Below are 25328 nucleotides of genomic sequence, written 5' to 3' on the forward strand. Positions count from 1 at the left end.
CGAGCCCAAATCAAACATGGTGAAGCAGCATTTAGCTATTATGCTGCACCCAAATGAAATAAGTTGCCAACAGAAGTGACATCACCCCCAAGTGTCAATGTTTTAAAAACGTTTATTTTCCCCCATGCTTTTTAGAGCATTTCCACTTTTAAATGATATTTCTTGCACTGTACGCTGTTTTAATTGTATTTATTTTCCTCTCTTTTTTAAAAATGTTTATAAGCTGCCCCCCTTTGTTTTTAAATGCATTTAATCATGTAAATCCTTGTTTATGAATTGGACTATATAAATAAGTGGACTAATCAATAATTGGACTATATAAATAAATTTGCTTTGCTTCAGATTTTTTGTTTGTTTGTTGTTAAAAATAGCCACAATAAGTTGCATTGAAATGCAGGGACAACATACAGGTATACTGGTATACTTTTATATGAATTTCAGTCATAACGGCCCTCTGAATGAAACGAGCACTACCGCGATGAAAATGAGCTCCACACTCATGGTTTAAACATTACAGCAAGGTGAGTGAAAAAAGAGAAGTTGAAAATTCAGTACATTGGACCAACTTGGAGCCATCGATCATGAAAATCCTGTTGCACTGCCCTTGAATCTCCAGATGATGGCGCACTTACATTTACAAGAGTTAATTCTGCAAAGCCTTTCCTCCAAACCGGCAGTGGGCTGACCCTTGTTGATTTCGAAAATATACCGTCCAGTTTTCCCATTTATTGTTAACTGGATTATTATTTGGTAAAACACACAGTCTTGTGAAAGAGCACAATGACCTCCCTTAGCCTGGCACGCAATACTCTAGAACCTTTTATTCTATGTATGACAATATGATTTCGCAGTCTGTTTCTATCGTCTTAGGGGCAAATCATGGTTTGGCGTGGGAGGGTTTAGAGCAGTGGGGCTGATGCTATCCTCTCGTTTTGATCGCGAGCTCTTGTTTCAATCGATGTCGTCAGACGGACGCAGGACGGCGCGCGTCAAACCTTTGACCTTCCACTGTAAATATTGTCAAACGAAAGTAGTCAGGAACGGGCTGGAATTGCAATGTAAAACAGCCTCGTTCGAGCCAACATAACAATAAATGCTCTCGTCGTGTCACTTTTCAAGGGACCGATCAACTTTGCCTTTAAACCACCCCGCGTCGGAGGTGGTCATACTTTTCTGCTTTCGAGGCGACCACCCTGTAACCTTCACGTCGTCCACTATCGCGACATTTTACGGGATACGCGTATTTTTATTTTTTTTTTCCGTCCCAAAGTCACTTGGCCTTTTCTTTGAGTGCGTTGCGAATATGATGATGTCACCGACGCCACTTTTTCCTGAAGTTATGGCGGAGCACCATTTTCACAACTTCTCTTAGTAATGGTAAGCGCTCTCTTTCACACACAGCCCCCGTTTACTGCATGTAGCGCGGCTACGTCTTAGCTACGTGGAAAATGCTAACTACAAATGTTCAAAGCGCGTCTCCAGAAAACTAAATGGAGTATTTTAAAGCGTGTGAAGGAGCAGTAGCCTTCGCCTCTGTGGGCCTACATCGGCTTCCACTACCGTAGCGTCAAGCCGTCAACTGTGTGACCAATCATTTTCCTTATAGTGTTGAAATTTAATGGAACGTTACACGATGGAACACAATGGACACGAATGTCACTGACTTCTCCCAATTGATTACTTGGCTGACGCCGTTTGCATATGACCCAAGCTAGAAAACATTACACATTATTTCTAGCTACCTAGCGTTGAAAGCGATCGCATTGGATGCAATCTTTTCTTTATTAGAATTTTGTTGTGCTCCTCGAGTCGGCCTTTGTACAACATCAACACAAGGAGTCAGGACGTTACATGTTGTAGCCTACACGACATGGAGCGCCTGTGAATGTGATTACGTGCAGAGTTCTCGGTGTTGGAAAGAGCTCAAGAGGGAACTTCAATGTTTTGACATTTAGGTTGAACTTTGAAAGGAAGTATAGCTATTTCAGTATAAAGAGCTGTTCAAAAAATACTATCACAGAATTTGGAACAGATTGACCCCCTATGCAGAATTACAACAGAAAGTGCACTGTAATATTAAGCCCCCCCCCCCCCCACACACACACACGTATGAAAACAAAACTTGAATAAAGTTCGTATGAGGCACACCCCATGTTTAACCTATTGTTTTTAGTGAGGTGAGGCAGATCTTTTAGTGTGCAGACTCACTGCAAAGCGCTGTACATTAGCAAGCTATTTGGTTTCTTTCAGGCAGGTCACGTTACATGGTAGATGCAAACGCAGCACTTTTCACCACAGCACAACGAAAATACCTCGTGTAGAACAATACGAATGCAATATACATTCAACTCATTCTGATGTTCTGTTTTTTTCCTTTCCTTTTTTTAACCAAACCTTTTTTTGTTATATACAGTACTGGTCAAAAGTTTTAGAACACCCCGATTTTCCCTGCTTTTTTAAATTGAAATTTATCCAGTTCATTTCTCATTTTACTCTAAAATGGAACCACAGTCACAAAATAAATTATGGAATCGATGTACAAACAAAAATGTATTCAAAACTTTTGACTCATTAAAGTAGCCACCCTTGGCAGATATAATAGCTTAACACACTTGTGGAAATGGAAATCAAATATTCTTCAGAAAGTTCTTCCCATCTCTGTTGTGGCAGTTCCTGCTTGTAGATTGTTGCTGTCACAGTTTTTTCCCCCAGGTTAAAGTTAAAGTTTGAATTCTGTGCCTTTTTGTATAATTCTGAAATGAACATTATTTTTCAGTTTTGGGTGATCTTACCAAGTTTTTTTTCAACCACTAAGTTTGTACAATTTCAACCTATTCATTCGATATGAATTAATTGACTTTCAATTAAGAAAAAAAAAAGGAAAAAATTGGCATTTTCTAAAAATATGACCGGTCAAAAGGCACAGTCTCCAGTTTGGGTGCAGAGCTCTCAATTCACTCCATTGGTGCCAGTAGTGTCCTGTCATTTTAGTGCAGGATAGGTTTGATAGATCCTTTGCATTTCATTAAGGTTCAGAGCTCCACATTCATGTAACTTTGAGAGGGTATATGTCAACATAATGCTATAACCCAAGTTTAGGCAGTATACTGCTTTTCATCCCTGATGCATCAGCATTGCTAATGTTAAGACCGTATCGGTTATGTTCACCATTGTCAAATTAATATTGTTAATTATCTGATGAGGAGAGCTGTAGTACAATAGGACTTGACAGAATCAACAAAAAAATACTGTTTCCATCCCTAGTGTTTAAAGTATCTGGTGAAGTTCACATTTACACCAGAATTTATAGATGGAAGTTACTGGACCGGTGTTTTCACAAACATTTCTCCCTAAGCTTTTTGAGTATCGTGTTGGTTATCTGGGTGACTGTTTATAGTAGAGTCTAATAGCCTTGAGTGCACTCAACACAGTGAACCTTGAAGTGATGTGTACTGATTACAACAGTAGAAGACCACAGAAAGAAAAACATGGGGGGGGGGCAGGTTTGGAAAGTTTGGAATTTTGTATGCAAATGTCACCAAAGTCTGAGTCCATCACGACCAGGTATGTCAGGTTGTTTGTGGTGCTAAAGGTTTCAGTAGCAAGCAAGCACATTTAACCACCACAGGATTCAACATGAGCCTTTCATCGCTTGAAGCTTTGATCTAATTGATGTGACATCACAATGCTCGTAATAGTGTGAATGCACCATTTCCTAGTTTTAACTGTTTAATTGTTTTCTTAGAGGATCATTCATCTATAATGGGGAAAATTCTCAAATCAGTTGTCATCGCTGCCCTGCTCATTGCACCTAGTAGGGTGTATTTCTTTGCTTTGTAATTGGCAGTTGCTATGTTGTGTTCTGATTGTTCCTTTTTATTTTGTCTCAGTGGCAGTATTTGTCAGAAATCACACGCTATTTCTATGGAAATTGCAGTTATCACTTGACATAAGCTGCAGCTATCCACTTGAGATGCTTAAAGACTGGATTTGATTCAGATCAACACATTACCCCTGCTTTGTTCAACAAACCAAAACATTTGCTAGTTTCTCGTTTGGCATCCTATATACTTTTGAGATACTTGTTAAAGGTGCAGCAGTCTCGCACTTTTTTAAAAAGTGTCCTCACCAAATATTTATTTGGTGAAACACTGAATGTTGCGGAGCAGCAAAACTGTAAATCTGTCACAACCTTGTAATGCTATCTGTCAGTTGAACCAAAATCTCTCTTTCAACTTCTTGAAAGCTTATTGTGAGGAATTGCAACATCTCTGGGGGGAAATCTCATGCAAGCTATTTCCTATTATTCCTTTGTTTTTGTTGTATACTGAATACATTTGGTTTTCAGATCAAAAGATGAATATGAGACAAAAGATCAGAATTCCAGCTTTTATTTCATGGTATTTACATCTACATGTGTTAAACAACTCGGACAGAGAAACTTTTGTTTGAAGCCACCCACTTTTCAAGTGAGCAAAAGTAACCACAAAAACAAAGAATTGACCTTGCTGCGCCAATACTTTCGGAGGGGACTATGTTCTATGCTCTCTAAAATTGACTGAGAAATAGACTTGGAATATAAATATTTGCCCCGTTTTTTGTTCCTGCCAGTTAGTTTCATACACTTTGACAAGGAGTCTCCACACTGCCTCCCTCTCATTTAGAAAACAGACGACTAATGTAGTATTGATTATGTCAGCTGATGATGAGAGCTTTTAAAGCATTCAAAGTTTGTGCATGCTTCATTTTTTCCAGACCATTGAGAGCACTTGGCTTTACTGATGGAGCACCTCCAGGGAGCATGGAAGACACTGAGCAATGGCTTTGGAATGAAGGACTCTGCTTTTGAGGGTCCGTGCCTTTCACCGACCATGGTCCAGGGATTTCCCTGCCAGCGCCGCTCCTCAGATGACAGCAAGATACCCGACTCGAAGACTAGCAGCACCATCCGTGTCTACCTCCCAAACCAGCAGCGCACTGTGGTATGCTGATTTCTGTAATGTGTTGCAAATGGCATATTGGAGGTGCATTGAGTTTCCAGTTGAGGAAATACTATCGGTGAAACCGTTTGAAGGCATATGGAGTCACGCTGAAAGGCAAAATTATTCACAATTTAATATGTTGCCTCCCTTAGGTGAACGTACGGCCAGGTGTGACTCTGCAGAACTGTCTGATTAAAGCCTTAATGGTGCGAGGCCTGCAGCCTCAGTGTTGTGCTGTTTTCAGACTTCATCCTGGGCAGAGCAGGTGAGCTTCTGACCTTTTAAACTAGAGTTGAAAAACTGACAGATGTACTTGCTGCATAGCATACCTGTATTCTTAATCTAAGTAAAGTGTTGTGCTATTTTGTAACAGTAAAAAACTACGGATGGACTGGAATACAGACTCAACCTCCCTGATTGGTGAAGAGTTGCTGGTGGAAGTTTTAGATCATGTGCCTCTGACCACACATAATTTTGTGAGTGCCTGAAGTGTCTAAGAATAACACGTAAATGAGTGTCTCTACCTAAAACTAAATCAATGTACAAATCTTGCTCATGGTTTAGGTCCGGAAAACATATCTGAAGCTAGCGTTCTGTGACATTTGCCAAAAGTTTCTTTTGAACGGTTTCCGTTGCCAAACGTGTGGCTATAAGTTCCATGAGCATTGCAGTACCAAAGTACCCACAATGTGTGTGGACTGGAGCAATATCCGACAACTCCTGTAAGTGTCCCCGCTAGATACGGTCCTGAAAACAAAACAGTTTTTGCACTAAAACGATAGTTTAAGGTTAAGTCACCCAATGTCTCTTTCTTCAGTTTATGTCCAACACCTGGTGAGAGTGGTGCACCGTCACTTCCCCCGTTAACATCTCGGCGAATGAGAGAATCATTAACTCGCTTTCCAAGGTATGTCTTGATCTTCCCATGAGGTATACTAACATTATTCTTTGCTCTTCTTAAAAGCAGCCCAGGAAATGTATTGTACAGTAAACAGCTTACAGCTAATCACACAGATACACAATGTACTGTACGTACCTGTACATACATGTAAACAATTCTGATGATGATAAAGAAGATACTGTAGCAGTGTTGTGCAGTGGAAAACAGAAAAACATTTAACTGCACGGCAAAGTGCACGAGTTACTGTGCATTGATTGTTCCGACTGCCGACGCCTGTGCTGGTGGGATAGTCTGCTGTATTTTATTGTTCTTTTCTTTCCTGCCATCTTGTGGCATCTACAGGCGATTGTGACAACACTGACAACACAAACTGTCGGTCATAGATAGAAGGGGTGGGCGATATGGGCAAATAAAAAATATCTTGATATTCTTTTAAAATGTAACAAGAATGATAATTTGACAATATCCTATAGAAGAATCTCTAAATATCTACTTGCTTCCCAGGACATTAATTGATAGACACAGTGTTTCAGAACAACAGCTCTTGTTTATTTTTCCGTGCTTCATACATCTACAAAACTGTGCACAAGAATATTGTATGGCAATATTTAGCAATGAATTACTTTATGTCCAGACTGTATACAAGAGAATATGCCAAATCAGGTTTGTGCAATAGTATTTTAGTTAAACTTGTGTTAAACAAAAACATGTAAACAAATGTCAAAATATTAAGATGAGATCAAAATGTAAATGTAATTAATTATTTGAAGCCAAATAGACAAGTTTGTCACTACAGCACACACTGGCATACAATTTTGGCAAAACGCTGCAGGAAGAAACGTTGATGGTGTTCTTTATATCTTGGCAATGTTTACCGGTACTAGTTTTTGTCATATGGTACATATTTGCTAAATGACTCAGCGAGGGTTTTCAGTGTGTGTTTTGCTGATTTTTCATCTTTCCCTGAACAGAAGTTGTGGATGGATGGCTGGATGGTTACTTTATCCCTTTAGGGAAATTAGATTTAGTAGCTTCATAAAGTTTTAAAACCTTTCCATATGACAAGGTGTTTCTTGTCAAGAGTGAAATGGAAAAAAAGATGAAACTTTACACTCGCAGGCACACTCACTCGTAATTTTGAAATGATGATAGTTGAGGTAATGCCTGCACAATATATATATATATATATATATATATTTCCCCTGGTGACAAGTTTAGCAGCTGATATTGGTAATACAATACAGGGTTCAAATAAATAAAGCAGAGGGTGATCAGTGACGGGATAGTGAAGTAAATACAGTATTTACTTGCAAACAGCTGTGGCTATACAATCACCTTTGCTGACTGTTATTACAAATCTGATATGGCTGCTGTTAGACTTGTGATTGGATGACCGAGTCGCAAGGGTGAGTTTAACTGGAGCGAGTGTGCATGTGTGTGGTCAGGACCTCTTGCCGCTACAAACAACGGAGTGGACAACTCGTGGTTACGGTAAACAGTAACCGTTCATTTTCTCAATTTAAAGATATGCTCCTATAATAATAAATAACACATACTCGTAGACAGTATTTTGCCACAAAAGAAATATATATATATATATTTGCCATATTACAGAAGATTGTGATATGGCTACTTTTTCCACGAATAATAGAGCAGTTCCACATAAAATTAAGTGACTTCGTAATGGCAAGCTGGGAATAAGAGAGGGTCCACTGTATTTTATTGTTCTATGCTTTGCTGCCATCTTGTGGCATATATAGGCGATTGTAAACCTTTTTATGGAAGCTGAAAGTATTAAAACAAAACGGGTGTTTTTTTGGTGTGTAAATTTTAGTGTTTTATGTGCTACCTTCTAGATTGCATTTTTTTTTATTGCTTATGGCCTGCAATTTCTAGATGGCTGTCTCACTAGAGCAATGGCACAGTGTCCACTGTCCACACTAAGCAGAAGGGGGAATAATTAGAGACATAGCACAGTGAGCACACAAATGGCCCTTTTCCATTTTACCAGTTCTACCCCCAACCAGCTTGGTTCCTCCCTGTGTGGTCTCTCTTGGATTACACTTTTTGAGGCCGGGCAGTGACAATGGCACCGTTCCTCAGAACCTCCTCCGACCTGCTTCTAAAACGCAGACTGAGGAGGGTCATGACATTACCGTCATGTGATTGGCCGACAGATGTGGGCGTTTCCTTAAGCGCGGTGACTTGTCACTTTCACAATCATGGCGTCTAAAGGCTGCCGCACACCAATCAACGCCGCCAAACCCGATTGAACTGTTGCGCAATGTGCGTTGTTTGGCGACTGTTTTCATGAGTGGCCGATCAGTCCGTCACTGATTTTTGCTGCGATTAAAAAGTTTAATCGCCGTCTTAACCCCGCAGCTTACACCCAATCAAAACGCAGATAAGCTTTCACTCACGTGGAAAACACATTTCCGGATTTAACAAAAGAGCCACACCGCCGCAAGCTATATAAATAGTATATAAACCATCAAGTACTGTGTTTTAAATCAATACATATCCATATTCATATTGTGCTTGTGGATGAAAAAGCGAAGCTTGTCCCCAGAATGTATGCGAATACACGTACATGCTGGGTATGTTCAAATGAATGGAGCCAGTGAGCCTCTTTTCAAATATCCACACTCTTGCTTTTATTCTCGCCAACACCATCTCTCTTTAGCAACCTGCTTCGTCCTTAACTATTAATCTATCTTTTTATGGTTTAAGAAATGTGATAAAGTACAATATACTGACTACACAGCATTAAACTCTTATACAGGCTTGCTGTTCAGGGCGTCCGCTTGTGTTATAATATGCAAAGAGTCTTAGGAAGTGGATAAAATCCGGTTTTCAATGACATTCTCAGCTTTACGGGGGCTTACAAGTCCAAGGGCTGATATGTGAAAAGAGCCTGTTGTTTCAGTAGCACTTCAAACTGGTTAAAATTAGTGAGCGGCCAAATTAGTACGCACACTCAATGATCAAGGTGCTTCATGCAGCGCAATCCCAAGTACTGTTTAGAAAGTTGAATTTCTGGTAGTGAACCTGTTGTAGTCCAGTCTTCACGTTGCATTAACAGTGCGTGACCATGCTGGAGGCATATCAACAAAAAATAAAAATGCAGGCTTTTGCATACAGTGCCGTGAAAAAGTATTTGCCCCCTTCTCAAATTTTTATATTTTTGCAAAGTTTCCCCACTTTAATGTTTAAGATCACCAAACAAATGTAACCCAAGTGAACTTAAAATGCTGTTTTTAAATGGTGATTTCTGTCACGTGTGGGGAGTAGCTGGACCCAAGAGCAGGAGGAGGCAGATGTAAAATGATGAACTGTTTATTGAGCAAAGGTTATGGAGGTGGTCCTGGATCTGTTGGCAGGCGGCGGCGTGGACAGGTGGCAGGGAGTGGACAGAACAGGCGGCTGGCTTGCTGGCAGGAATGACGTGGGTCAGGAACACAGGGGAGCACTGGGAACGAGGAGACACAAGAGTAAACAAGGGAACAAGAAGTTAAGTGGCTTACTTGAGTACGGTGGGCTATGGTACCGCTAGGAGAGGCTGCAATACTTTGGTGAGAATTTCCTGGAACAGGCAGGCTTAAATACCAGTGGTGATGAGGCTGATTGGAGACAGGTGCTGAAAACAGAGAGGGGAGGGGGGAGAGAGAGAGGACGCAAAGAGCCCTCCAGGCTACTATAATGGAACTGCAGGGCAGTATATGACAGTAACCCCCCTCTCAACGGACGCCTCCTGGCGTCCTGCCAGGCTTCCCCAGGTGAGCCGTGTATTACAAGCTTCCGGGAAATCCAAGACCGCTCCTCCGGCCCGTTCCATTCACAGTCGACCAGGTACTGGAACCCCCTCCCCCGATGCCTCAAGTCGAGGATGCACGACACCGTGAAAGCCGGATGGTCATCAATAATCCGGGAGGGTGGAAGGGGTTCGGCCGGAGGGCTTAGGGCGCAGGTGGAGACAGGCTTGAGCAACGAGACGTGGAATGTGGGATGAATCTTTAGGAAGTGTGGCAGTTTTAACTGGACGGAAGTGGGATTCATGATTTTGGTGATGATAAAAGGACCAATGAAGCGTGGAGCGATCTTACGGGACTTTGTTTGAAGGGGAAGGTCGTGGGAAGAGAGCCAGACGGATTGACCCACCTTGTATTCGGGTGTCGGGGAGCGATGATGGTCCGCGAGCTGCTTGTTGCGTGCTGTGGACCGGTTCAGCGGTGCCCGGACGTCCTTCCAAACCGCCTGGAGGTGATCTTGTATGGAGGGGACTGCCACCGCCTGCTCCTGTAGCAAGCCATGAATGGGGACATACCGGTAGCGGAGCTGGTGAGGGAATTTTTAGCGTATTCAATCCATGGGAGGAAGGAACTCCATGAGGAGAGGTTGCGGGCGGCCACACAGCGGATTGCCGATTCCAGGGTTTGGTTGGCCCGATCCGTCTGGCCGTTGGTCTGCGGGTGATACCCCGAGGATAAGCTGGCTGCTGCGCCCACCGCTTTGCAGAATTCCTTCCAGACCCAAGAGGAAAACTGGGGACCTCGATCGGAGACTATGTCAATGGGGATACCATGGAGTTTGAAGACATGTAGGTTAGTTGTTTCCAGGGCGGACGGGAGTTTGGGAGGGGCACATAATGTACACACGATCGATGATTGTGAGAATAACTGTGTTACCTTCAGAGGGGGGCAGGCCGGTAACGAAGCCTGCAGCGATATGAGACCAAGGGCGGCTGGGAACTGGCAAGGGGCGTAGCAAAGGCGAAGGTCCAATTTGGTAAAGATTGGGCTTCGCAGAGAGATGGCCAAGTCCTTGCTGAATACTGGGGAGAGGTCATGATATTCTTCTGGAACTTGGGAGAGGTCCACTAGGGAGGCAGAGGGTGGTGGAACGGCAGAAAGCAGACAGTGGGAATGGCAATGAGGACTCCATCCGGTAATGGATAAACGAGTCCAATATATGGTGGGGTTGTGGAGTTGGAGCCAGGGAATACCAAGAACTAAGGGGGTCTCAGGGGAAGGAATGACAAAAAGGGAAATGTTTTTGCAGTGATTGCCTGAAATAAGGAGTGTGATGGGCACTGTTTGGTGGGTGACCAGGGAAATTACTCGGCCATCCAGGACTGTGACTTTTTTCGGGGATGGAAGTGGTTGGAGAGGGATTTGGATCTGGTGAATTATTTCTTTATTAATAAAATTATGATGGGCACCAGAATAAATAAGGCCAGTGATGGGGGTGTTATGAGCAGAAATGATAATGCAAGTGCTAGAGGACTCTGCATCTTTTTGTACAATTGTAAAAAAAAAAAAAAAAAAAAAAATGTACCGGCATTACCAAATAACTAGCAACCCTTTATTGCTCAGTGACTGTTTTTTGTCAATGTCTTTGTCTCAAAAGTGTTCTCTATCAATTGACTGTCTGTTGTCGTACAAGAGCGGCTCCAACTACCGGAGACAAAATTCCTTGTGTGTTTTTGGACATACTTGGCAAATAAAGATTGTTCTGATTCAACACCAATACTACAGAATTGAGTTACCCTTCATAGAACCAGTTTATTTCTCTACATACTCACCACATTGGTTTTTATACAATACAGTGCTATTTTTCTTGATTTTAAATCCGTAGTTTTTTTTTTTTTCGGGGGCTGGACCTGTTGAATGGCATTTATAGTATATGATTTTCTATGGGTAAAATGTATTTGATGTACGAATACATTGTCCCGCTAAAATTTTTGTTTGTCCAGAAGTCATCATGTTAAGATGAGAACCCAATATTTTCTGTTTTTCTCCTTCACCAGAAAGTGTTTAGATAGCACACGAACGTGGCATTAATTGTTAAGCATCAGAAAGTCAGCCATGCATGAGCCTCAAGTCGAGCTCACTGTCAGTCACAAACCTAGAAGTGGATAGTCCAGTTGTGGCACACAAAACACTGCTGACACTGCAACATCCGAGAATCAAAGTTGGTCTGTTGTCAATAACAGCAGTACAGTGTCACGTTTGCTGTGAAAAGATCAGATTCCAGATACTATACATACAGTAGCCTCTGAAACATAATATAGCATTCTCTCGCCCTCACAGCTCTGCCCACCGATATTCAACGCCCCATGCCTTCAACTATGCCACGCCGTACTCGCCCACAGGCAGCAGTCTCTCCCAGAGGCAACGCTCCACTTCGACGCCAAACGTCCACATGGTTAGCACAACCCTGCCTGTAGACAGCAGTATGATTGAGGTAACTACACACAACCTGGGCCTATTGGTGTACCTGTAGGTGCAGTCACCGACCCCTAAAAATAGCGCTTTTTCCATCAACCAGGCCAAGAACTTTGAGTTCCTGGTAGCAAAAGATTCCTGCAGCCCATATGGTTTGCATTTCCACCGCACCGATGAGTTCATTTCAGCTTATCCAAATGAAAGAGTTGCTCATTACTGAATCTTGCTGGTCCCCCAAAAATTATTGCAAGCAACTCAACCGTTCAAGTGAATGTCTTATTTTATATCTTAATCTATGTTGAAAATATCTTGCCTTTAAACATAACCATAGTACTTTATTTATCCAGGTAAGGCAATTGAGAATTGATTCTCATTTGCAGTGCCAACATGTCATCAAGGCAGGGAGTTTTTTTTAAGATATGTGTATTTTACTGCTTTTTTACATCATGGCCAGGGGACTACAGATGAAAACTAGCCTTCTGGCTAATTCTGGCTTTTTTAACCATATGTACTTCATGTGTTTTATGAAATTGCATTGTCCCCTTTCAAATAAACTGATTAATAATAATACATAGAGTGGGTACGGAAAGTATTCAGACACCCTTAAATTTTTCACTCGTTTATATTACAGCCATCTGCTAAAATCATTTAAGTCCATTTTTTCCTCATTAATGTACACACTGCACCCTATATAGACAGAAAAAACAGAATTGTTGAATTTTTTGCAGATTTATTAAAAAAGAAAAACTGAAATATCACACAGCCATGAGTATTCAGACCCTTTGCTCAGTATTTAGTCGAAGCACCCTTTTGAGCTAATACAGCCATGAGTCTTTTTGGGAATGATGAAAGAAGTTTTTCACAGCTGGATTTCTCCAGTTCTGTCAGGTTGGATGGTGAATGTTGGTGGACAGCCATTTTCAGGTCTCTCCAGAGATGCTCAATTGAGTTTAAGTCAGGGTTCTGGCTGGGCCGTTCAAGAATCGTCACAGAGTTGTTCTGAAGCCACTCCTTCGTTATTTTAGCTGTGTGCTTAGGGTCATTGTCTCTTTGGAAGGTGACCCTTCGGCCCAGTCTGAGGTCCTGAGCACTCTGGAGAAGGTTTTCGTCCAGGATATCCCTGTACTTGGCTGCATTAATCTTTCCTTTAATTGCAACCAGTCGTCCTGTCCCTGCAGCTGAAAAACACCCCCACAGCATGATGCTGACGCCACCATGCTTCACTGTTGGGACTGTATCGGACAGGTGATGAGCAGTGCCTGGTTTTCTCCACACTTACCGCTTAGGACTTTTTGGCCCTAATTCTATCTTGGTCTCATCACACCAGAGAATCTTATTTCTCACCATCTTGGAGTCCTTTAGGTGTTTTATTGCAAACTCCATGTGGGCTTTCATGTGTCTTGCACTGAGGAGAGAGGCTTCCGTCGGGCCACCCTGCCATAACGCCCCGACTGGTGGAGGGCTGGAATGATGGTTGACTTTCTAGAACTTTCTCCCATCTCCTGACTGCATCTCTGGAGCTCAACCACAGTGATCTCTGGGTTCTTCTTTACCTCTCTCACCAAGGCCCTTCTCCCCCGATTGCTCAGTTTGGGCAGACGGCTAGCTCGAGGAAGGGTTCTGGTCGTCCCAAACGTCTTCCATTTAACGATTATGGAGGCCACTGTGCTCTTAGGAACCTTAAGTGCAGCAGACATTTTTTTGTAAACTTGGCCAGATCTGTGCCTTGCCACAATTCTGGCTCTGAGCTTTGACCTCATGATTCTCATTTGCTCTGACATGCACTGTGAGCTGTAAGGTCTTGTACAGACAGGTGTGTGGCTTTCCTAATCAAGTCCAATCAGTATAATCAAACACAGCTGGAATCCAATGAAGTTGTAGAAACATCTCAAGGATGAGCAGAAGAAATGGATAGCACCCGAGTTAAATATGAGTGTCACAGCAAAGGGTCTGAATACGGCATATATACACACATATATATACATATGTGTGTATACACACGTGTATGTATATATATATATATATATATATATATATATGTATATATGTATGTATATATGTATGTATGTATATATGTATGTATATATGTATGTATGTATATATGTATATATATGTATGTATGTATATATGTATATATATGTATATATGTATGTATATATATATGTATATATGTGTATGTATATATATGTATGTATATATATATATGTATGTGTATATGTATATGTATATATATGTATATGTATGTATGTATGTATGTATATATATATGTATGTATATATATATGTATATATATATATATATGTATGTATATATATATGTATATATGTATATATATGTATATATGTATATATATGTATATATGTATATGTATATATGTATATGTATATATATATATGTATGTATATATATATATATACGTATATATATGTATATATATATATATATGTATATGTATATACATATATATGTATATATATATGTATATGTATATACATATATATGTATATATGTATATATATATGTATATGTATATACATATATATGTATATATGTATATGTATATACGTATATGTATATACATATATATATATATACATGTTTATGTATATATGTGTGTATATGTATATATGTGTGTATATGTATATATGTGTATATATGTATGTGTGTGTATATATATATATATATAAATGTGTGTATATATATGTGTGTGTGTATTGTATCTGTAAATGTGTTTGCATGACAAGTTTAAAAAGGAAAAAAAAAACTATTGTAGATTGCAAATATTTATTTGTCCATGTACAAACATACAAAACAAACATGGACAGAAAGCCAGACTACGTTTCCTTGGCTTGCACCAAGGCTCGAAATAAGCGGATTGTCATCGAAATCCAAAGTCCAAATTCATATTTTGCGCCTCGTAGAAACACATTGGTAAGGAGCAGGCCGGCCAGCTGGAAAAACTCTGTGCTCGCCAGGCGAGGAGAGGCCACCGAGGAGCTGGCAGGGGTCTGTGGGAGGGTGGCTTCGTCAGGGCCATCTCTGTCTCGTTAAGGGGACCGGGGAGGCCGCGAGCCCATCCGGGCGTGCGAGTCCTCCTTGGTGGCGGACGTCGGAGGCAACGACCGGAGAGCCGCGAGTGCATCCAATTCAACAAATCAGTTCATCAGCACAGCCAGACCCCTCAGGCGTTCCGGGAACTTTCAGAAAAGAAACTCGTTGCTTGGAGGAATGAAAATGACTCAGGGGGGACATTTTGTACCAGGGTAGTTTTTCGGTAGAAATAAAGGGCGGAACTCAAACTTCCAAGGTAGATTGGTGGAAAAGTGGCTAATATCTCCTGGCCCTTGCAAACATCTCAGGCATTCCAAGGATCCTCCTGTGATTGATCTATTCTACTTTTCTGTTTCTGTGTTAAGTAATAGACGAGGCTCATCCCCAACTCTTCCTTTGTCCTAGTTTTGCCTTTTACACTCCTCGTTCCTGCAAATATTTAATTATTCTCTCCAGATACATACCTGACATCACTCTTTTCATTCCTGTTGTCTATTCCTCCTCATTTTCCTTCCTTTTCATTTTCTCTCCTGCCCTCGCTCTTGTTGTTGTCCCCTGCTGGGGAGTAGCTAGACTGCCTGAATACCTTCCCCACCTCCTGGTGCCATAGATTCTGGCTGAAGAGAAAAGTAGGTATAACCCACTTCTCCCAGTCTTTTGTTGAGACCTCATCCGAGAGTCCAGAAAAGGTTAGAAAGCAGAGTGTGTGTGCTGAATTGGTCTGTACAGCCTCACTTCCTAACATGTTTCCTGCTTTTACATCTGGGTTGTGAAGGTGAACCTTGTGTGATGTGATGTTTTTGTTCTCTCTCTAGGATGCAATGCGAGATCACGACTCGGGTATGTTTTTTATTTTTATATATTTTTTTGCTGCTGCGTTACCGTAAGATGTTCCTTTTTTTCTTATTGTTTCTGTGCGTATGATACAAATGTTAGCCTTATGACTACATACGAAGACCATGCATGCCTAAATTACCCTTTATACTTCCAACAGCTGGAAGTTCCCCCAACCAGAGTCCTACTGGCTGGTCCCAGTCCCAAGCCAAAACCCCTGCACCGGCACACAGAGAGAGGGCTACGTCCTTCAATACTCAGGAGAAGAATAAAATTGTAATTTCTTCTATTAAATGCCTTATTACTGTAACTTTCCCTTCCAAGAATGTTGTTGTATTTTTAGTCAATGGTGTTAAGTAACATTTACATCTTTTTTACTTTGTAAACATTCAGAGGCCTCGGGAGAAGTGGGATTCTAGTTACTACTGGGAGATTGAAGCCAGTGAGGTGTATCTCCAGTCCCGCATTGGTTCAGGCTCTTTTGGAACTGTATACAAAGGGAAATGGCATGGTAGGAATGATGTGGCCAGAAGGGGCTGGGCCACGAATGCTCACTTTTTCCCTTGTCACTATGCATGTTTCATCACAACAAACGCAGGTACACGTGCCTGTTTTTATGTTTTTTTTTTCTTAATTTAAATTTTTTTTATTTTTTTTTAAATAGGCGATGTAGCAGTGAAGATTTTAAAGGTGACCAACCCCACTCCAGAGCAGTTTCAGGCATTCAGAAATGAAGTAGCTGTCCTGAGGTAAGAAATATCGGACACAAGTTTTAGCCCCTTTAAAATGCTATGTTCTCATTTGTTTTTACAAGAGCAATTATAGTTCAGTACATAGTAACTTATCTGTTGGAATCTTTGATCTTACCGTATTTTGCCGATTTCCCCTCGCATACAGAAAAACAAGACATGTCAACATCCTGTTGTTTATGGGCTACATGACGAAGGATAACCTGGCCATTGTGGCCCAGTGGTGTGAGGGCAGCAGCCTCTACAAACACATTCATGTCCTGGAGACAAACTTCAAGATGATCCAGCTTATAGACATCTCCAGGCAGATAGCTCAGGGCATGGAGTAGGTCATAAAGAATGGCATTTGTCTGATATGAACTCAAAGTGACTGATTTCATTAGTCTTATTCCGTTTCAGCTATCTACATGCAAAGAACATCATTCATCGTGACATGAAGTCCAACAGTATCCTTCTCAACAGCTTCGCCTATGTCCCAATACTCTGACTTGTTGTTCAAGATGTGCATTTTCTCAGTCTTTCACCCAGGAATCCTTGACAGCAAGGAAGACATATTTTTGCATGAAGGGCTGACTGTGAAAATTGGCGACTTCGGTCTTGCAACGGTAAAGGCCCGGTGGAGCGGCTCTCATCAGGTGGAGCAGCCTTCTGGGTCTATTCTCTGGATGGTCTGTCAACAAGTAAAATTTTTACAGAAATATGATATATGTACAAAGTATACACTTGTGACAAGAAATGGGTTGTCTCTTCAAAGGCTCCTGAAGTCATACGGATGCAGGATAACAATCCCTACAGCTTCCAATCAGATGTCTATTCCTATGGAATTGTTCTTTTCGAGCTCATGACAGGAGAGCTCCCATACGCCCAGATAGCTAACAGAGATCAGGTATAAACCACCTGTCCATCTATCCATTTTCCGTACCGCTTATCCTCACTAGGGTCGCGGGAGGTATGACCCAGCCATAACCTAAACATCTGTTGTACGTAAAGAGATGTACTTTGTTTTTGGCTGTTATATTTTTGAGAGTCCCGTATTTTCACAACCACAGGGCGGACCGTATTAAAAGGCGCAGTCTCAGTTACGGGGTCTATTTCTGTATTTAACACATACATAAGGCGCACCGTATTATTGGGCGCAGGCATGGTAAAACTTATGCTAGCTTAAAACATACAGTAGCATGCATGCACGGTAAAACAATGTTTTTAAAAAGGCAGCGGGAGCAAAACTGAGTTCGGTTGCACTTTATTGAAGTATTTAACGTTATTTTTTTGATCAATCCTCATCCACAAATCCATCAAAGTCCTCGTCTTCTGTATCCGAAATGAACAGCTGGGCAAGTTCTCAATCAAACACGCCAGGTTCGAGTCAGTCTCGTTGCCGTGCGAAAGGTCGAACAACAGTGCAAGCAGACATGTTCGCCAAAGCATCCACAATCCATTCACAAATTGTGGCGTAACTCGCCCGGCGCTGCCTCCTAGTCTTAGTAAAGCTGTGTTCGCCATCTGTCATTCATGGCTCCCACGCTGCTCACTTCACTTTGAACGCCCTATTTACACCGATGTCCAGCGGTTCATAATGATGGCAAGCCCCGAGTTATTGCACTCAGTCGAATGGTGACTGTAGAGACGCTTCTCCCGGCTGTTCTTTGCTCATTAATCCATTGGCAAGGCGAGGTGGAAGACCAACTCGGGCCACCTTGCCTTGTTTCCGCGTTTTGTTTTTCTTTTTTTTCCCACGGAAACTCAACTTCGTCTTCTTGACTTGGCAAAGCTCGTTTTCCTGCTTCCTCCACTTGCAAACCATGGATTTGTTGATCTTGAATTGACTCGCGGCTGCTCGATTCCCATGTTCTTCCGCGTAACTGATAGCTTGCAATTTCAACTGTGCTTTGTAACCGTGTGTCTTCGTAGGTGACGTTTTCGGGGGTCCTTAGCCAAACCGATGTTGGCACACCCCGGAAATGCTCCCAGTCAGTCAAGCGATAAAAAAAAAAAACACCCTGGCACTATATACCTACTGGGGGTATGGCTTTAGCGTCCTACTTCACACACCCTTCCCCTGTCCTCAGCCACATCCGCTTTTCATCTGTGGAAGCAGCGTGTCGGCAGGAAATGCTAAAAAATAAATAAATTAAAAAAGTCAAGCGCCGCGCTCATCACACAACATTTATAGATGTTGGAACTCGGTGCACACATAAGGCGCGCCGCATTATAAGGTGCTCCGTCCATTTTGGATCAAATTTAAGTCTTAAGTCTAAGTCCGCCTTGTGGTCGTGAAAATACGGTAGTTTCTTCACAGGGGTTACTCAACTCTTAGTTAATGTCCACATTATTTGCTGCTGGCTATCAACATATTAGCTTTAACAAAAATAGTGAGTTAGGGCTGAGAGAGTCTAGTCTGCAATTCCTTAGCTTGTTTGCTGTGATCTGCGACTGACACTCAATGCCGATTTGCACTAATAAGTTTGGAACAGATTCAACAAAAGTAAAGCTAACCTCAAGGAGGCTGAACAGAAGAATGACTAGACCAACACACGACGCGTTTCTTTCCAGGTTCAAAATTATAAATGTTTAGCCGAAAATGACTGAACAATGCGCCAATTTGTCCATGGGCCAATCATTGCTGCATCCCTGGTTAGGCTTGTCAACCATTCCTCTGCAAACATTGCTTAACCTGTAAAATGGCTGTCAGGCTGCCTGTGAGTTTTCATGCCATCATGAGGCATTCAGCACACACATGATCATAATGATGTTCGTCGCCACTGTAAATATGCTGTGAGGTTCTGTTACAAGTGAAATTTCTCGACGTGGATGGATTCTTCTACTTACGACTGCAGCTTTCAAACTTATATTCAGCTGCTTGACAATGTAAAACTATTCCAAAGTATCCTAACATAACAATTTAGCTTAGCTTTCTCTTTAAAGGGTGACCTTGAGTATACATTTGTTCTGTCTTTTGTTTCCTCAGAACGTGCTGTTAAAGCTATTAGAACTTGGTGTCCAAACGTGTTTGATGTGGTGCTAATTAAATAGTTTAGGTATCTGCCATAAACTCTAGTCCTGTTCCGACTGGGTCCAGGTGTGCCGAGGAGAGAAGGTGGTGGAGAAACTCTGGCATGCTGTCTGAAGGGGGTTGTGGTTGTGGCTTTGCTCTCAGTAGCCATTGACCTAACTATAGAATCAGTAATGCAACTCTAGACGTGTGGTTTTATGTCGTGTGGTTTTATGTCCCTTCTCGGGTCACACGGCCTGACCTGGATCGTGTCTGGCTCCTTGCTAGAGAATGTTTTGAAGATACTCAGTATACAGTACACAAGTATATACAGTAGATGAACAAGTCATTTAAATAGACACATTTCTCCATTTCACATTTGTTATTGTTTTTTTAAACTCGCTGATAGGTGATCAGCCCCAAAAATCCTGATCTTGTAATGCCTAGTATTTACCTCTAGATGTGTTAAAACAACTCAGGACGTAGGACCGTTTGTTTGGATGCACCCACTTTTCAAGTCTGCCAAGGGTATCAACAGCAGTTGATGACAGAAACATTGTGAGAGCTGTGAAGAAACACCCAAAGACAACAGTCAGTGACATCCCTGCCAACCTCCAGAGAGCATGGGTGAAGGTATTCCAATCCACTGTTCGAAGACAGTGGAGCATTGAAGGGAAAAACATTAGTTTGCTTAAACTAATGCACTCAAATATAGAAATACTAATGCATATGTTAAAACATAGGTATAAAATAACGGATTTATTAAAAACAAATGAGTAGTGTTAGGAATGTGCTAATGACTACAGTATGGGCAGGAAATTATTTTAACTTTGTCTGGCTGGACATGGCGCAATACTACAGTGCATTTAAATACAGGTAGACTTTAATACAAATGACTTTGCATACTTTTGTAATCCACTGAGCAGTTTTTCTCGAGGGAAAAACAGAAATGTGTGCTGGTTTTCATGTTAGGTATATGTTATCCTGTATTTTTTTAACTTCGCAATGTATATCGCAGGGTCAAAGAAAACTGCAGTGTCATTTTTTCCAATGTGCATACCTGGCATATATGGTCAACTTGTTCGCAGTGTGTGAACATTTCTATGCATTTATTAGTAAATGCGGTCCATCATGTCTATATTCAGAATGGAATACCTTATTGAATGTTTCCATATGTTCTCCTTATACAATACCTTGATAATTGGAAGACATGTTGAGTATGTACAATTGGTACTTGTTTTATGGCAGAGTTCCGTTCCTATGGTTGCAACGTAATCCAAATTTGTACGTTGTCAGTCAGAAAGCGTGGTAGTCTATGAAAGACGCTAATGCTGAAGTAAAGTTTTAATATTTGTATGAAAAACACCTCCAGGGCATGAATATAAAACAATCAAATGAAAAAAACAAAAGTAAGGCAGGAGCTGAGCTTGCCTTGTTGTGCGTGACTGTCTTATGCTGAGTACATGGTGTGTGTCGAAATGTTGGATGTTGGTACCACCGTAAACCAAGGACGCCCTGTATCGGCCTTTTCACTGCAGCAACATGACTTCATAATAGCCCTTGTGTTTTGAGCGCCTGTGACCAATGCCGAACTAAGTACCTGCTTAGAGCCCTGCGACCACGAGGGGTCCGCCAAGACCAATTAATAAAAAATATGAATTTATCTCTACACAAGAAGGACTAAGTGGACTACCGGGAGTATTAGTTTTTAAAGCACATATCAAGTACTACCCCTGACCCAAGATAAATTGGAAATATTTCTTTATTTTCCTCAGTTATGAAGCATGTTGTATTTTAAATGAGGGATAAGAGTTACTGTATGACTTGTAGTGCCGCCATCTCCACATCAGTAGTCCGTCTCATGCGGTTATCTAGCAAACGTTAATAAAAGCACCATTGTTTTACAATCAACAGCCATCCATGTACTATTTGCGCGTCATTTTACGCTGACTCGCTGTTCTGTCATGTTTGGGCTCAATGTGTGCGAGCTGGAACAATATTGCATGTTGAAAATTAACTAGAATTTGGCACAACCACATTGCCTTATCATCATTTCTCCAGTGGTGAGTAAGAATAATCGCTTTCTCCATTTAAGATTATCTTCATGGTGGGACATGGCTATCTGTCACCTGACCTCAGTAAACTCTACAAGAACTGCCCCAAAGCCATGAAAAGGTTGGTCGCTGACTGCATCAAGAAGTCCAAGGATGAGAGGCCGCTCTTCCCACAGGTGAGCTCCTTTGTTCTGTATCATTAACTGCATATTTCAAGGTCAAGATGGATTTAATTCTTTTGAATCTTTTATTTATATACAAGATCCTGTCCTCGATCGAGCTTCTTCAGCATGCCTTGCCTAAGATAAACCACAGTGCCTCAGAACCGTCCCTACACAGAGCCTCTCACACCGAGGGTATCAACGCTTGTACTCTGACCTCCACCAGACATTGGACAGCACTGCCCCGTCTACTGTCACAACAATGTCCCTTCGAACTCAGCACAACAATGATCACTACACCCAAACCGCACCATATACAATACTTAATGCATTTTTGATCAGTATGATAGGGAAGGCGAAGAGGAGGGAGCAAACAGGGATAGCGATGCAGTAGGATTTACAAATGAAAAGGGTGGAGGCAGAGCCTACCCTATTGCTGCACATCAGACATCATAATGCAAGTTTCGCTATGTAAATATACACGTACATTTACCTAAAATGACAACAAATGGACATTGAAGGAGCTCGAGTGTCTGCTTGACTTTAAGCACACGCAACTACAACCCCAATTCCAATGAAGTTGGGATGTTAAACAAAAAAACAGATTACAATGATTTGCAAATCATGTTCAACCTATATTTAATTCAATACACTACAAAGTCAAGATATTTAATGTTCAAACTGATAAACTTTATTGTTTTTAGCAAATAATCACTAACTTAGAATTTTATGGCTGCAACACGTTCCCAAAAAGCTGGGACAGGTGGGAAAAAAGACTGAGAAAGTTGAGGAATGATCATCAAACACCTTTTTGGAACATCCCACAGGTGAACAGGCTAATTGGGAACAGGTGGGTGCCATTATTTGGTATAAAAGGAGCTTCCCTTAATTGCTCAGTCATTCACAAGCAAAGATGGGGCGAGGTTCACCTCTTTGTGAACAAGTGCGTGAGAAAATTGTCGAACAGTTTAAGGACAATGTTCCTCAACGTACAATTGCAAGGAATTTAGGGATTTCATCATCTACGGTCCATATCATCAAAAGGTTCAGAGAATCTGGAGAAATCACTGCATGTAAGCGGGAAGGCCAAAAACCAACATTGAAAGCCTGTGACCTTGGATCCCTCAGGCGGCACTGTACAGTTCAGAAAACCAATGTCAGTAAATACAGTTTGGCGCTACATCTGTAAGTGGAACTTGAAACTACTACTATGCAAAGCAAAAGCCATTTATCAACAACACCCAGAAACGCCGCCAGCTTCTCTGGGCCCGATTTAATCTAAGATGGACTGATGCAAAGTGGAAAAATGTTCTGTGGTCCGACGAGTCCACATTTCAAATTGTTTTTGGAAATTGTGGACGTCGTGTCCTCCGGGCCAAAAAGGAAAAGAACCATCCGGACTGTTATGGACGCAGCTTTTTTGGAATGTGTTACAGCAAATTCTAAGTTAATGATTATTTGCTAAAAACAAAGTATCAGTTTGAACATTAAATATCTTGGTTTTTTTTTGTAGTGTATTCAATTAAATATAGGTTGAACATGATTTGCAAATCATTGGGGTTGTATTTGGCCGCCCATTTTTTTTTTCTTTTTTTAAGAGTACTCTTTTTAAGAACTCAGCTGCTTTAAGAGGAAATCCACAATGATCTTTTTTTTGGAATTAATATTTTGCATTGTCTTACAAGATAATGGAACAGATACGGGAAATGTTTTTTTTGGGCCATTTGTCATCTTTTACGTCTAGTTTTTGTTTTCAAGTCACATTGACGCAACTGAAGCCTGTCAAATGAGCACAGGAAACAATGGAAGTCCATGAATTTGCACATTTTGGCAAAAGTAGTAGTTTCCTTTCGCAGTCAACAACAGTATCTGATGTTCCACACGTTCTTTGCAATTGCTGCAACGAGCTGGACGTTCAGGTAGTTTTGAATATTTAAAGTGATTTGGAAACTAATTTGTATTTGTTTATCATGTCTCATTGAGCAGGTCAAATGTGTTGTCAGCTTGGTAAGAAAGTTGCTATTTCACTATTTTAATAAAATAAAATTTGCCAAACCATTTGATTTTTTTTTTATGTTTTGGATTTTAAAAAGTAATGAATGAATGGTGCAGTTGCCTTTTTCACTAATGTTAAAATCCCACACATCTGTGTAAGTCGTGGAGGTGCGGTGTGATGTTTACTGTAGCATTGGCATAGTGCTGTAACCTCTCAGGGGAATCCAGTCCAGACACACGCCAGGGGTATTCCACTTGGTGGAACAACGAAACCACCACATGGTGGTAAATGAAAATACAGGGCAGTTTTGCTTTAGTGTAAATATCCTACAAGTTGACGCCTCTTTGAGTGCAAATGTAAATGTAGAAGTAACTGGGCTCTGTATTGAATGTATAAGATTTGGTTTAACATCTACAGATGAATGGTCCAAGAAATATCTTGAGCATCTGCATGTATTGTCAGAGATCAAAGGAAAATGAAGACATAACTACTTGCAAAATTAAAAAAAACATGTATTGTCAGAGATCAAAGGAAAATGAAGACATAACAACTTGCAAAATAAAAAAAATCTTTGAGCGTGCCACAGTTCAGGTGCCATTCTTGACTGCAAAGATGATGAAATTGAAGCTAAACTTTGTTCCGCATAACCAAAATTTTATGATCTAAGGGTCTGATAAGCCAGTTTCCTGTGGAGTTCAATGGTATCACTGAAGTTTGAAGGAAAGCATCCATCCTCTGCTATGTCAATCTTTCATTGATCATCGTATTTTGGGAAATTGAGCCTTTTATGGTTTTTGGCCCACAAAGCTGCAAAATATGATAGTGATCTAATAGGAGACACATCTACTAAAAGGCATAGTTTGATGTCATCTGGGTGGTGTAATCTAGCTCGCCTAACTGGCAAAACAACCACATGTACTGCACTATTGGTTAATGTTCTATTTCTGCATACTGGCGGTAATGAAATCATCCAAAGCAAATGTTATACTTAACCTGGCGGACATTTAGTGGGTGTTGCTCTTTCATAAGTGAGTTCGGTATATGCACAGTCAGTGACGGCCCATCAAGACACCTTTTTTTATTTTTGAGTACACAGAATTGTGGTTTTCCACATAAAGAAGAACTCGATGTGGTTATCTCTGTTGCTCTGTTTGGATTTTTCATGTTTCCCTATGTGGTCCACTGAAGACTAAATTGTATGAATGGCTGTCTTCCTAAATAGTCCAGCCAGTGGTGGCCAGTGAGTTTCTGACCTGGGCCTTCGGTGACCTAATCCACCTCTTTATAACACCATCATGTTGCAAGATAATGTATATAAATGCTTTATAACTACAGGTATGCATGGCATTAGAGACAGAGGCACTTCCCATATTTGAGGATGAAT

The 25328-nt window shown here is 41.1% G+C and overlaps 1 protein-coding gene across 2 annotated transcripts; it reads left to right on the plus strand.

Moving 5' to 3' along the window:
• The first annotated feature begins 935 nt into the window (after positions 1–935).
• raf1a (Raf-1 proto-oncogene, serine/threonine kinase a) lies at positions 936–24006 on the plus strand. Of its 2 annotated transcripts, XM_061794532.1 has the most exons (18): positions 936–1377; positions 4756–4982; positions 5135–5247; positions 5356–5458; positions 5547–5704; positions 5800–5889; positions 11973–12126; positions 15728–15787; positions 15974–15998; positions 16153–16268; positions 16386–16503; positions 16657–16741; positions 16890–17066; positions 17141–17187; positions 17291–17409; positions 17496–17627; positions 21829–21963; positions 22050–24006. In XM_061794532.1, exons 2-18 carry the CDS (start codon positions 4782–4784, stop codon positions 22284–22286), a joined length of 2070 nt encoding a protein of 689 aa, XP_061650516.1. In that variant the 5' UTR covers positions 936–1377; positions 4756–4781; the 3' UTR covers positions 22287–24006. The 2 variants fall into 2 exon arrangements, with proteins under 2 accessions (XP_061650516.1, XP_061650523.1); XM_061794539.1 differs by lacking the exon at positions 15728–15787 and having other exon boundaries at positions 937–1377.
• The last annotated feature ends 1322 nt before the right edge of the window (positions 24007–25328 follow it).

The sequence above is a fragment of the Phyllopteryx taeniolatus genome, chromosome 1 (assembly GCF_024500385.1).
Source record: "Phyllopteryx taeniolatus isolate TA_2022b chromosome 1, UOR_Ptae_1.2, whole genome shotgun sequence".
NCBI classification, from domain to species: domain Eukaryota; kingdom Metazoa; phylum Chordata; class Actinopteri; order Syngnathiformes; family Syngnathidae; genus Phyllopteryx; species Phyllopteryx taeniolatus.

Bases quoted from the DNA above. Each gene is read 5' to 3' on its own strand.
- raf1a (XM_061794532.1), top strand. From the start codon at position 4,782: ATGGAGCACCTCCAGGGAGCATGGAAGACACTGAGCAATGGCTTTGGA. The intron at 16,269-16,385 runs GTAATTTCTTCT...GTAAACATTCAG, and splicing joins CTCAGGAGAAGAATAAAATT to AGGCCTCGGGAGAAGTGGGA. The intron at 17,410-17,495 runs GTCTGTCAACAA...GTCTCTTCAAAG, and splicing joins CTGGGTCTATTCTCTGGATG to GCTCCTGAAGTCATACGGAT.